The sequence below is a fragment of the Melozone crissalis genome, unplaced genomic scaffold (assembly GCF_028551555.1).
Source record: "Melozone crissalis strain CALT ecotype California unplaced genomic scaffold, PUWL_Pcris_2 ptg000041l_1, whole genome shotgun sequence".
In the NCBI taxonomy this organism is placed as follows: domain Eukaryota; kingdom Metazoa; phylum Chordata; class Aves; order Passeriformes; family Passerellidae; genus Melozone; species Melozone crissalis.
In genome coordinates this window covers 3,158,533-3,172,878 of record NW_026535819.1, presented here as the reverse complement: position 1 = coordinate 3,172,878, position 14,346 = coordinate 3,158,533, and the positions used below count along the sequence as shown (strand labels likewise).

The 14,346-nt window shown below is 45.4% G+C and overlaps 1 protein-coding gene across 1 annotated transcript in view; it reads left to right on the top strand.

Annotated features, from left to right (window-relative positions):
* COL5A1 (collagen type V alpha 1 chain) overlaps positions 1-14,346 on the top strand; it is a 128,448-nt gene that overhangs the window by 18,943 nt on the left and 95,159 nt on the right. Inside the window, 4 exon segments of the mRNA XM_054284342.1 lie at positions 6,151-6,318; positions 11,731-11,753; positions 11,755-11,945; positions 12,512-12,674. Of these exon segments, the coding sequence (XP_054140317.1) occupies positions 6,151-6,318; positions 11,731-11,753; positions 11,755-11,945; positions 12,512-12,674 (545 nt within the window).

Below are 14,346 nucleotides of genomic sequence, written 5' to 3'. Positions count from 1 at the left end.
CCTCCCCTGGCCTACAGTAAAATAACATTTCCTGGCAATGTTCACACGAAAATCCATCTAAACACCTAATTGGGAGCAAGACCTGCTGGATAAATGTGGATTAGAAGTGAGAAAATCACTGAGAATGGGGAATTGGAGTGGTGAATTTCTCCCTGCCCTCAAAGTCATCCCTTGAGGGCACTGCAGCTCCTTGGGGATGAAATTCAGTCAGTTCTGGGGGTTTTTTTCCTCATATTCTTCCCCTAAAAGCAGCACCTTTGTGGTGCAGTGTGGGTTATGTAAACTCAGGAATTAATGCTCCAGAGGAAACTTTGGGAAACAAGCTTCAGGAACACTCCTCATGAAGTCAAGCAGGTATTAATTTGAAATTTGCCTGCTGGCTGTATTTTTTTTTTTTTTTTTTGAGGAGAATCAGATATGAACTAAATGCACAGAGTTGGTTTGGTTTAAGCATCTGCAGGAAATAATTGGTTTTACATTTCTCTCCCCGTGTCAGAATAGTGGAGTGTAGAGCAGGGCTGGAAATAATTCAAGGTTGGGATTTTTTTTTAAAAAACCATCCAATGAAATATTTAAAAATGAAATTACTTCTGCCTGCTCCCATTAACTTTGCAGACAACTGTGAAACCTGCAGTGCATGAAAATGGATTTCTGTGTTTTTGGGAGCATCCCAGCCAGGTTTTACCTGGGGTGGGGCAGTACCCGGGGGGGATTTGCTGCCTTTGAAGTGGTAATGGGAAGTGCCAGGCTGAGCTCAGCCGGGGTTTAGCGGGCTGGAAGTGATGCTAATTCTGCAGGTGCTTGTGTTAATGTGCTTAAATAAGCTCAGGGCTGGCTCATCCACTCAGCAAAGGGCTGGGAAGGCTGGAAAAAAGGGGTTTATTCTGGTTATTTACACCAAATTTCTGCATTTTGGCTGATTTTTCCAGATTTCTTGGTTTAGAAAAGATGCTCCTTGTCCTTCTTGTCTCCTGTGTCCCACACCTCATCTTCCAGCACATCCGGGTCCCATTTCTCCAGCACCTTCCCCCGAGTGCTGCTGGAAGATGCTGAGAGGGAACAGAATCCTTTGCTGTGCTGTTTTCCTGGGCACAAAATTCCATTTAAAAGTGGTTTTGTGATCCTTTTTGATACCCCTGAAGTGCTGAGAGATGTGGTTTAGGTTATCCTATAAGGTTGGAGCATCCTGTGCTTCCACTGGGTCAGGAGGGGGGGAAAAACCCCAAAATTGTTGCTCACTCTGTTCCCAATATGCCCTGACACCCATGGAGGCTGCTGGCTCCATAGAAAGTCCGTAGAAAGTCCATAGAAATTCATTAAAATCCACTAAAAATTCCATAGAAATTCCATATAAACCCCCACAGGCACGGGCTGGTGTTTCCTGGGTGTTGGACACCACCCTGAGTGTGTGGGGTGGCTCCAACCTGGGGCAATAATTCCCATTCCAGTGGCACCCTTGGGATACAGGGACACCCTCACCTGCATAAAACAACCCAGAGGGGTTTGATTTTACAGGGAAAATCTCAGTTTAGCTGTTGATTTTTGGGTGGATTTGTTCAATTTTGAGGGAGGCCTTGAGGAGGAGGCCGCTCTTAGGCCAGCTCTCCTTTATTCCTTCCCCTTTTCCAGAAGATTCTGCCAGCTTCAGATGCTTCCTTGCAGGAATAGCTGCTCTGCCCCCCATTAAAACCAGTTGCAAAGCTTGTTGTTGATTTTAATGTGCTGCAAGCCTGGGCCCTAATTAAGCCTTGCAGGGCTTTAAGTGGTTGATTATTACAAATTGCTCTGAAAATGCTGCTGCTGTCCCAGTGCCAGATTGTCTGGGAACGCTGGGACTCTTCAGAGCAGAGAGAAAAGGTTGGAATTTCCTTTTCCACCTTCAGGTGCAGGAGGTTCTGTGCTTGGGAATGAACCCCACGGCAGGGGAGGGAAACTGGGAAAGGCCTCGCTGCGATCCCAGGGGAGAATTAATTCTTAATATCCCAAATAAACCTGCCCTCAGTGGGTTCTGAGCCATCCCCTTTATCAAAAGTCGTGGAAAACTTCAATGTTCCATCTCCAGAGAGGTGCCAAGGTTTGCTTGGGAAGCGTGGCAGAATCCTTGGATGTCATTTCCATCTGTTGGGATTCTCTGGTTTTCCATCTCCAGGTGCTCTCTGAGGGCTGAGGCAATCCAGAGGCCTTGGACTGATTTTGAACTGATTTTGTGTAACAAACCAGAGCCTGGGGGCGAGGGAGACAAAAATTTCACCCCTTTTGGCTGGTTTTAAGGAGCTGCTCCTTATGCCATCTGTGGATCTGCTGAGGGAGGGAGTTTGGAGCTCTCACAGCTCCCAAAATTCCACCCTCAGTGGTTCAAAGGGCAAAGCTCCTGCCAGGAAGGAAACTGGGGCTGGAGCACTTCCCAAAATGTCACAGTGACCCAGAAATTCCTGCTCCGTGTGCAGGGGGGAGCTTGGAGAGCTCTGCCTTGTAGGATAAAATAAAAAATATCTCTCAGCACTTCAGGGCTATCAAAAAGGATCACAAAACCAGTTTTAAAAGGAATTTTGTGCCCAGGAAAGCGGCACAGCAAAGGATTATGTTCCCTCTTAGTATTTTCCAGAAGGTGCTGGAGAAATGGGATCAGGATGGGGTGGAAGATGAGGTGTGAGGACACAAGAAGGACAAGGAGCATCTTTTTTCTAAACCAAGAAATCTTAAAAATCAGCCAAAATGGACAAATTTGGTGGAAATAAGCAGAATAACCAGGACCAGGGAAAGGGAAGTTTTGTGCCTTGCACCCCCAAACCTTTTAGGGACACCCCAACTCCTGTCCCTGTTCCCTGAGGGGTTTTCATGGTTTTATCCCAGGATTTGTGCAATGCGGGTAACAGCTCCTTGGAAAAGTGAAATCCCCAGGGTAGGTGCTGCTGAAAATCCCAAATCTCTTAAAACAAGCAGGATTTCTGCTGTCCTTGAACAGGGCTGGGGTTTCCCCTCAAATCCTCGATGTTTTCCTGATTTTTGGCATTTTATCTGTAAATTTTGCAGATTTTTATGATATTCCATGAAGGAAAACCTTGCCCTTTGCTCACTGTGAGCTGCTAACACCATGGCTTTGTCACAAACACAAATGATTGATTATTAAAAAATATAATTTAAAAAATTTTTAAAAATTCCTTTCTGCTCAAAGGAACAGAGATTATTTGATTCTTTGGAGTCTCTGAGCTGCTCCAGTGTCAGTTCTTTCTGGGTTTCTTTCTTTTCCTTTTGGGATTAGATGTAGGATCCTTCCAATCTGACTCTGCATAATGGTTCCCTTTGTTCCGAGTTGGGACTATTTGGGCTTTTTTTAAAAAGAAAAAAATATATAAATAAGGGGATGTCATGAGTCACTGGTGAAATATTCTGCAATCTGGAGCAGTGTGAATTGACACAGCTCTGTGGTAGCTCTTGGGAGGAGCAGATGAGTTCTGACCCTTTCCATAGCTGCCTTTTTTATTTTTTAATTCCCCTTTTTAATTTAAATTAAAAATTTTAATTAAATTAAATTAATTTTTTAATTTTTAATTTTTTTAAATTAAAATTGAAAATTAATTTAAACATTAATTTTTAAAAAATTAAATTTAATTTTAATTTTTTTTTTAAGTTTTTAACCCCTTCCTAAGGAACAACCTTCATTATCCTCAATCCTGGAGCTCGCATTCTTCAATTCTCCTCCTTAAAACGCCTTTTCTCTCTGCCCAAATAAATAATTGTGTTTTATTGGGCTGCTGGGATGCTGAAGAATTTAAGAGGCTCTGTTAAGCCCATCCAAAGCATGCAGCTGGGCCCTGATATCCTTATTTTCGGCCCTGTTTTATTTTAGCCTCTGCCACCCTGTTTTAGTCAGCTATTCTCAGGTCAGCTGTGGTGAAAAGTGTTTGGATAAGAAGTCAAAATTGTTGAAATCCCAGGAGACTGAAAAGGAGACTCCCAGCTCCATAAAAAAAGCATCACTGAGGGGAAGCAACTTCGAGTCCTGAAAAAAAAAAAATAATAAAATAAAATAATAAAAGCAAATAAACTTGCTTTTATTTCTTCTGGATCTGCCACAGGAACTCTAGGAATAATAGAATATCCCTAAATTAGGGTAGAATATATAAATACCTCTTGGTTTTAATTCCAAACTTAAGCCCTGATGTTCAAGGCAACCTCTGGGGAGTGAGAAACCAGAGCACAGAGAAAGGGCTGGGCCCTGCAAAGGGAATAATTGGGTGTTTATTTAGGGCTAAAAATACCTTGGAAAAGGATTTTTAGGCTGGTAAAGCTGGAAGGGGAAGGGTTTATTTGGAGCTGGAAGGGGAAGGGTTTATTTGGAGCAGCAGTCCCTGTGCCATGGGGATTCTCTGCTTCTTCCTGCAGGGACCCCAACCTTGGATGGCTTTTGCAGGTTGGGATTGAAATTTGGGGTTCACCAAGAGCTCCTCATGTCCCTCCTCATGCTCTGACCCCTCATGGCTTGGGGTGGAAAACACTTTTTTTATGGAACAACTTCTGTGTGACACTTTTCTTTTTTTCCCATTAAAAATCTGGAACAGCTTTGTGTGAGGGTGGGGAGGCCCTGGCTCAGGTGGTGCAGAGAAATTGTGGATTCCCCATCTCTGGATGTGTCCAAGGCCAGGTTGGACAGGGTTTGGAGCACCCTGGGACAGTGGAAGGTGTCCTGAAATTGTTTTCACTACTCCTGAAATTATCCCTATTGGCTTTATATGCTGGAAGATAAATGACAATTTTCTGTGTTGTTTGTATACCACAAAAAACCATTCCAGCAAATCTGCATCCCTGGGCTGCAAATCCCCAGCCTGATAAATGGTGAGGAAGTTGCACCTGGAATGAGCTGGGAATGATTTTTCATTCCTCACTTTATGGCACACAAACCTCAGCGTGACTGAGAGCTGCACCATAAACCCCTGAAGGGTTTTGGGATGTCCTTTGCCTGCTCCAAATCTGAATATGGAAGAAAATTCTCCCATTCCAGGCTGCCCACCCCTCCTGCAGACCCCAAATGTCTCAGTCAGGGTGCTGAAACAACAGCAGGGCAGCTGTGCACAGAAATTTGTGTCTCCAAGTGAATTTTATTCCATTTTGAAGGGTGGTGGAAGGCAAAAAGTTGAAGGAAGATTAAAGAGATTAAAGGAATTCCTCTGAATTTTGTCAGGTTTGGGTTGGGAGGGATCTTTAAGCTCATCTCATTGGAACCTTCCCTAGACCAGCTCAGCTTTAGAATTTCCTGGAATCCAGACATTGCTCTGTTTAAAAACCTGATTTTTCCTTTTATCCAGGGCTGCCCAGTTCCCTGAACTGGGAGAACTGGGAATGTTCCTGATGAGCCTCCTCATCCCAGTGACAAACTCTGTGGCTTTCCTCAGGGATGGGGATTTAATTAAAGACCTTGAAAAATGAGATTTGTTCTGAGGTCTGCTGCCTGCAATTTGTAATTTTGCAGGTGCTGGGAGCACGGATATGCACAGGGAACACATCAGTGACTTATGGCAGAGCTTTGGGGGTGTTCAAGGTGTTAAAAATTATTCTTACAGGCATAAATATGGCTTGGATTAATGACTTCTGGCTGAGGCTGGGGTTTGCAGTGTGCTCTGCAGCTCCCATCTTGCACTGAATCTCCAGAGCAACGTTTCCATCGGGTTCTTGGGGTTTTCTGTTGTTGTTTTGGTTTGTTTGGGGTTATTCAGTTTGGTTTGATATTGTTTTGTTTGGTTGGGTTTTTTTTGAGGGGAGAATAATATTTAATTCTTTTCCTTATATTCCCTTGGCCAGGGAAGATGGATTTAGGAGGGGAAAGCAAAAATTAGGATGGGGAAATGAAACTTTGGATCATTATTGAGGGGAGAAAGCATTTCCCTGGCCTGCAGTGTTGTGCTGAGCTCTGTGACTGACAGGTGTAATGGACTGAAATGAAATCCTTGTTTGTTATTGCACATATCCTGAAGGATCAGAAGGGTTTAAGGCATCTTTTCCTCTAAAAATTTGCCTTCAAGAACAGTGGGGGAAGGAGAGTTGAAAGCGCATTTCAGCCGAGTTTGAGGTTGTGACAATTGCCTGATTTGGAGGCCAGCAGTGCCACCCCTGTTTGTCTCCTAATTCTTCTTTCTCCTTTTCTCTTTGCAGCTGAACCTGCAGACCTCTTGAAGGTGTTAGATTTTCATAATTTACCTGATGGTATCACAAAAACCACGGGGTTTTGCACAAGCAGAAGATCTTCAAAAGAAGCAGACGTTGCTTACAGAGTAACAAAAGATGCTCAGCTCAGTGCCCCAACAAAGCAGCTGTATCCTGGTGAGTCCAGCTTTGCATTTGCCCCATGGAAATGTCTGATTCCTTCATTTCCACGTTTCAACGTGTTTGCAGTGGTTGTGTTGCTTCAGGAGGCTGCAGATTTCCAGCCATCAATTAATATCATTTTATCCCTGTGTTTGCATGAGGTGGTCAGTGCCATCTCTGCTCCCTCAGACTGGAAAATTCCCCCTTTCTCACTCTCATCAAGCTGGGGACAGAGCAGAGGAGCCCAGGCTGGGTTTTGTTCTATGCCAAGCTCAGTGGGGTCTGGCTCTGGAGCTCTGCTCTCTGCCCTAACACAAATAATCACCAGATAAAAATAACTGAGGCTGCCCACAGGAACAGATGTCCTGAGAAAAGTTGTTTGAAGGGATGGGAGGCTCATCAGAGCAAGGCACAAAGCCCTTGGAGAGTGCTGCCCATTTTATTGCTGAATTTTTCAGGCCAAGGCATAATCACTTGTGTTTGGAAGAAGAAATTGTGGACCCAAACTCCTCCCCTGCCTGAGAGATGCAGTCAGCACCAGAATTCCTCCTTCCCAAGCCATCCAGGTGTCCCTGATTCACCTGGGGGAATGTGATGGTGTTCACAGGGGTCCCAGGATGAGGGAAGAGAGGAGAATGTTGACTCCATGTTTCAGAAGGCTGATTTATTATTTTATGATATATATATTACATTAAAACTATATTAAAAGAATAGAAGAAAGGATTTCATCAGAAGGATGAAATCAAGGAGTTCATCAAGGATTTCCTTGAAAGGAAAGGAATGGGATGATAATAAAATCTTGTGACTGACCTGAGAGCCTGAGCCAGCTGACTGTGATTGGCCATTAATTAGAAACAACCACATGAGACCAATCACAGATGCACCTGTTGCATTCCACAGCAGCAGATAACCATTGTTTACATTTTGTTCCTGAGGCTTCTCAGCTTCTCAGGAGAAAAAATCCTAAGGAAAGGATTTGTCATAAAATACGTCCATGATGGGGAATGCTGGAACTGGGCATGGCAGGGCTTGGATGAGGAATGGAATGGAATGGAATGGAATGGAATGGAATGGAATGTGATGAGGGCAATGTGCGACAGGCTGGGCTTCATTTCATGGGCAACCCTTACAAAGGAGCTGCTCAGTCTGGCCTAAAGCTGGGCTTAAATGTCTGCAGAAGGGCAAACCAGACCCAAAATTTGTCTTTATTGCTGTCCTGGGCAGGGAAGTTCTTTCTGATCACAGATAAAATCACTGTGTGCCCAGCTGGACAGGCTGTGCCTTCTGTCCCTTCATGTCATGTTCCTGAAATCATTTAAAACTGCGGAGTCCTGCCTGCTCACTTTGACGTGACAGAAACCAAATGGTGCTGAACTGGAGGGGTAAAAACAAGGCTGGAACATTCTGGATGATTGTTTAATGAGGAATTGGATCACATGAGGTCTGACATAGGGAACACAGGCACAGAGAGATGAGTCCTGAAGAAAACGGAGTCCTCATCCCTGGAGAAAACTGAATCCTCATCCTTGGAGAGAAATGAGTCCTGGAGAAAACTGAATCCTGATCCCAGGGGAGAACTGAGTCCTGGTTTTTGGAGAAAATTCAATCCTGGTCTCAAGAAAGAGCTCAGTGTTGAAGATTCTCTTGGTTGTCTCTTTTATACCTTATTGCTTTTACATCCTCATCCTCACTGAGTTCTTGGTTTGCATCTTCGTTGGGTGAGAGGATCAGGATGCAGTTATGGAGCAGCTTTTCCATCATTTCATCTCCTGGACACCCATGGGGTGTTTGAAGCAGCTCAGTCCCACTGTGAAAACTTCCAGAGTCCTTGAGGCTTCTGTGCTGCTTGCTCAGGAAATGGGGAAGAGCCAAGTGAAGCAATTCCAGTGATTTCCAGCAGATCCATGGATGTTTCATCATCTCTTAAGCGAAATGTGACTTCAGCTCCCAGCCCCAGATGAGAGAGGGGATAAAGATAACAAGGAAATTGCAGGGCAGTGTCCCAGGGCAATGTGGTTTTAGGGCTTTTGTGTCCCCAGGAGGGTGGGTTGGAGCAGAGCTTTCCCTCTCTGCTCCACAGCACCCTTGGCAAATGTGCTCTGCACAGAATATTTCCTGCTAATTAGAAGCTGGTGCTTTTCTAAGATGTAATTTCATGGGCTTTGCATTCTGCTGCCACAGCCAGCAAAGCAAGATGTATGTGTGTGTGTGTATATATATATATACACACACACAAAACTTCTTTTTTCATGCTCAAAAGAGGGAAAAAAACCATCTGCTGAGATGCTTTTTGTCCTGGCTGCCTGAAGAAGTCCTGCTTCCCAACAAAATCAGTGCTTTTCCAGAAAGAAAACAAGAGAAAAAGAAGCAAGAAAGGCAAGGGTTTCAGTGGCAGCCAGCAAAATGTCATTTGTGTGCTTCCATCAAGTTTGCAGTTGTCATTTGCCTTCTCAGAAATCTCTCTTAGAGCCTGAACAGTCACCTCTGAGAAAAACAACTCATTGCTCAGCTGAGAGTCTCCTCAGCTGAAGGAAAAGGCCAGAAATTGGTGACACCATTGGAAACCAGCTTTGCTTTGAAGAGGAAAGGTGTAAAGGCTCAGGAAATGCCACTTTTCTCCTTGCATTTGTGTCAGGAATGGGATCAGCTCACTGCTCTTCTGATTTCTCCTGTTCTGCAGCCCCAGACCAGGAGCAGGACTGGTTTAAGCTGTGTTTAGGTACCCCTGGATTAGGAGGAAGGTCACAGGAGCGAGATTCTGGTTTAGGCTGTGTTTAGGTATCCCTTGATTAGGAAGGTCTCAGGAGCAGGCCTCTGCTTTAGGCTGTGTTTAGACACACCTGGATTAGGAGGAAGGTCTCAGGAGCAGGACTCTGGTTTAGGCTGTGTTTGGGCACACCTGGATTAGGAAATTCTCAGGAGCAGGCCTCTGGTTTAGGCTCTGCTTAGGTTCCCCTGGATTAGCAAGAAGGTCTCAGGAGCAGGACTGGTTTAGGCTGTGTTTGGGCACACCTGGATCAGGAAGAAGATCCAAACTCGTCCTGTTTTGGTGACCACAAGGTTCCACAAGACCCTTTAACCACCGTGCTCAAGCAAGAAGCTGCTCAGGCTGACCCTGGCTCATCCACTGGAGCATCCCACGGATTCAGCCATGCCCACCCTGGAGCTCCTGCAGCTTCAGCAGGACTGGGGGCTCCCCCTCGTGCTGCGGGGGGTCCCACAGGGTGGTTTTGGGAGGCTTTGGCCACGGGGTGGGAGGAGGAGGATGCCAGCCAGCCCCAGCCATGGATGCGCAGCATCTCCCAGCGTGAGCTCGTTTGAGGAGCGAATCCATGAGGAGGAATCCAACCCAAAGCCTTTGTTGGAGGGGTGTCTCCATTGTTTTGGAGGGATTTGGGTCAATTTCTCCGTGCCTGGTGTATTTATGGCCGTGTATTTATCAGTATTGGTGTGTGTGGGGATGTGTTTTCATCCCTCGTTCAGCAGCCCGGGTCATTTCTGCCTCTGACAGTGCAGGCATTGTTATTTTGCCAGGACAGCAGAGCAGTAACAGAGTAATGTCAGCTATAATTCATCCATTATGATTATTTGGGTTGAGAAACTCGCATCACCATGGAGACATTTTGATAATCATGAAAAAAAAAATTAAAAGCAGCTTTTTAATGAGTTGGCAGCTTGTCCAAGTTGAAAGGTACTGTATTGTGGGTTCATAATGAAATTTTGGACATGAACTATTTTACATAAAAGGCCCAAATCTGTAGGCTGTAATTGGAGCCAGGAAGGCGTATGGTCCTGACTCAGTCCTCCAGGAGGGTTTGTGTACAGGGGAGGGAGATAAAGCTCAGGGAGGCACCAAAACCAGAGCTTCTTTGGCCAAATATCTGGGGCTGAGTCCTGGGGATAAATCAGAGTCTAATGGCATTTAATTCCTGACTGGGAGGTCTCTCTGCTGCTTCCCAAATGTTATTTACACAAGGTGAGGGGGATTAACTTGGTACAAAGTGTTTCTCCATTGTTACCCTGAGTTATCCCTCTGAAATTCTCCCTTTGCTCTGCAGCAATTCTGGTTTTGATGCAGCTCCTGCCTCATCCCCTTCCCTGCTGTTGGCAGATAAACACATTAAAAACTTTGTTCCTAAATACTTAAATAAATACATAAATACTTTGTTCCTGAAAATTAAAGCACCTCCCAGTCAGGAGATGAGCTCAAGGTTCTGTGTTTGAGCTCCAGTTTTGCTGTGGTGCCAAGAACTCCCCACTGCCACGTTCCTCATCCCCTCCCTGGGTGAAACCCCCCTAGGAAAAAACCCAAACTAGTGAAGGAAATCTATTTGAAGCTTCTGGGCACTGAGCTTGGTGGTTTCTGTGGTTTATTTGGCTGCACATCTGCAGTTTAAACAGGATCCCTGTGTTCCTTGGGTGCCAGCAGTGCCACACGTGTCACAAACCCCACGGTGGGGCTGCCCCACTCTGCCCTGCCCTGCTGGGGTACAAAGCAATCCTTGGTTTGCTCCAAAGGGAGATTCCCTGCAAGCTCTGAAATGCACATCAGGGGGTTTCTGTGTATAATTTGATCAAGAAATCTTCTTTATGAATGCTCCTGGTGGTTTTCAAGCTGCCTTGTTTGGGATGTGCATCCAGGATTTTCAGTTTGGGCTCTTTCATTTCAGTCTGAACAGCACAGAAACCCAAAGAGGGGGGAGGAATTTGGGTTTCTGCAAGAAGGTGATGCTCAGATTGAATCTTTAAATGTATTTGCCCGGTCTTGCAGATTGACCCTGTACTGACAGAGTTTAATGGCTTTAATGGCTCCTCCAAACCTTGCAGAAATAAAGACAGAAATCACCTGTGATAAGACACAGCTCTTTCCTGGCAGGGGGAAAGGTCAGGAAATGAGGTGCTGTTTAATAAGCAGACAAATTTCCATTTTCCATTGATTGCCAGATTTATTTCATTTTTCAGATTTTTTTTTGTATATGAAAGCCAAAACCACAAAATCTTCTGTTCTCATCTGGGATGAACAAATCCTGATGCAATTCTCTGCTCCCTTAAAGAAAAACCCTTCAAGATTGTGTTGATGCTTGATTTCCTCTGTCCCTTTGATAAATTCAATTCATTTGGAGCACCCCATGAAAGTTTTTGCCTTGTGTCCTAAAAAGCTTTAGGGGAGCTTCTTTTGGAAGGGTTGCATGCAAAAATTAGAAATTTAAGCTAATTTTGTAGAACTTTTGTTTTCCCAGCACAGGGGTTTCACCCCAGAGTATTTGGGGAAAATCCACATTTCAGCTGGCCCTATATAAACCTTTAGGGCTGCTGATGTGCACACATCTGGAGACAAACCAGCCATGGCTCCTCAGACAACAGCGCTGTTGATGTAGGGATTATTTCCGAGGAAACCTCACTAACCTCTTTGCTTTTCCACTCCAGCTTCCCCCTTCCCAGAGGACTTCTTCCATTCTAACCACTGTAAAAGCGAAGAAAGGAGGTCAGTCCTTCTTGATCTCAATTTACAATGAGCAAGGGATCCAGCAAATTGGTGTGGAGTTGGGTAGATCTCCTGTATTCCTGTATGAAGACCATACAGGAAAGCCAGGCCCAGAAGACTATCCTCTCTTTAGAGGCATTAACCTAGCAGATGGCAAGTAAGTGACATTTTGTGCACCAAGGAAAAAATCAGTTCATTGTTTGTATCCGTGCCAGCATGTTGAACGTTGTGTAAAATGGGAATCCTGCCTATAGAAATGTATTTGCACACCCCTGGCAGCTGACAGGTGCCCCACTCTGTCATTTTGGCCTTTGGTGGATTAATTTGACATCTGTAAGAATTGTAAATGAGCAGTCAGTGCTGCTGTCTGCTGCTTGTGGGATAGGAACATTAATTTTCCTGCGAAGGGCCTTAAAAAAAATCAGTTTGTCTTGCAAAATCCACGCTTGTGCAGGGCTTAAAAAGAGGGTGGAGAAGGGAGACAACAGTGTGGTTTTATCCCTGCTTCCTGCTGAAGCCAGAGCTGGCCCTCTCCTGCCTGATTTGGAGGGATGAAAGCTGCCAATCAGCATTTCTCCTGCCAGCCAACCCTTCAGGCTCTGCCCAGGGAGGATTTCCATGAGAGCATCAATTCCTGAAAGTTCATTTTATTTGTGCAATCATTGCCTTGTCCTGCAAAGCCCAGGGCAGTGCCTGACACGTCTGTGGGCTGTGTCCTCACAGGTGGCACCGGGTGGCTCTGAGTGTGCAGAAGAAAAATGTCACCTTGGTTTTGGACTGTAAAAAGAAAATCACCAAGTTCCTGGACCGGAGCGAGCACCCCATCATCGACGTCAACGGCATCATCGTGTTCGGCACCAGGATATTGGATGAGGAGGTCTTTGAGGTGAGCCATGGCAAGGAGCAGCTCTGGAGCTGTTCCACGGGGATGATGAGACACTTCTAGCTCATTTTGGTAATTTTTGGGGGTTTTTTTCCATAGTAGAATGCTGTTGTTTGTGATTTTAAAGTTTTTATTTCGACTTGTTGTAGTGCCAATGAAAACTGTGGGCCCAGTTTTCCCAGGTGGCCTTGGTGGAGTGAGCTCCTCTGGTTGTCTGGTTTCAAGCCCTTGCTGGGGTCCTGGACCATCTCTACATTGGGTTTTTGGACCTTTTGGCACAGTTAAAGTGGGAAGGGCTCACAAGGTTTTCCTTCATCCTCATGCTGGGATTTAGAGCTGCAGGGGCAGTGGATGAAGGCTGAGGGAAGCAGCTCCCTCCCAAGGCCCAGCTCACCCTGGGCCTGTAGGAATTCGCTCTTTTCCCACTCATTGGTCATGGATTCTTGGTTCTTTTGTTCCAAGGCCTTGCTGGGGTCCTGGACCATCTCTACATTGGGTTTTTGGACCTTTTGGCACATTTAAACTGGGAAGGGCTCACAAGGTTTTCATTCATGCCTTTGCTGGGATTTTTGTAGGGGCAATGAATGAAGGCTGAGAGAAACAACTCCTTCCCAAGGCCCAGCTCACCCTGGGGCTGTAGGAATTTGCTCTTTTCCCACTCATTGGCCATGGATGCTTGGCTCTTTTGCTTCATGACACGAGGGGACTCTCCTTGACAGCTTGGTTGGCTTGGTTGTCACCTCCCACACTCTGCTTCCTAAGGCAAAGCAAATTCCTGAGGGGTGGGATGTTCCCTGTGATGGAAGCAGAGAGGCAGAGCATTATTTATAGACAAGGTACAGATGGGAGAAGCTTTTTCCCATAGTTCAGCAGCATTTTAATGCCTGCATTTCCCTGGCAAAATCAACTTTTGTGCTCTGCTGCACTTGTGAGCCTTTCCTGGGGATGAGAATCCCATTCCTGATCTTTCTTGTGAGCTGGAATTGCTTCCTAAAACCAGCACCAAGTGCAGTGGTGTGTAATCAAGCCTTGTTGATCTCCAGCTCTTTATTTTTATGGAATTTATTTAGAGGAAGAGTTGGATCTCCTGGGCCTCCCCAGCCCAGCAAAGGGATGGGAATATCTCCTATCCCTGCCTAATCAGAGCCATAGCAAAGCCAGATCTTTTTCTGCATTTTGCTGTCACTCAGAGGGAAGGTTCCAGTCTGTTTAATATTACCAACATCTGGGAGCTGCTCTGCTGTAAACAGAGCAGGAATGCCTGGGCTGGATAGATCTGCCAAAATCCCAGTTACAGAGTGAGGCCTGCATCTTGAAATCGTATTAAATTAAGAGACATTCCCTGGGAAGTTGAACAATTAGAATGGAAAGTAAAAGCTGGGTTTAATGGGCACTGGAGTGTCTTTCACAAGTGTTGGACGTTCTGCCAAATATTTCAGCTCTGGATGCTGGGTTTTGACTTGTTACATAAAACTGGAGAGTTCTTCTCCAGCTCAGGTCCAGTAGAGCCACTGGAAGGACTTTGGTGTCACATCCAGGCCGGATGAAAAACCTGCACTTGCATTTTGTGAAATAACAGGATTTCCAGAATTGCTCCTGAAATCTGGGGGGTTCCAGGTGGTTTTTAGGGCTCACCTGATTTTGGGGCAGCTGATTCCTCTGCCAGGGAGGGACC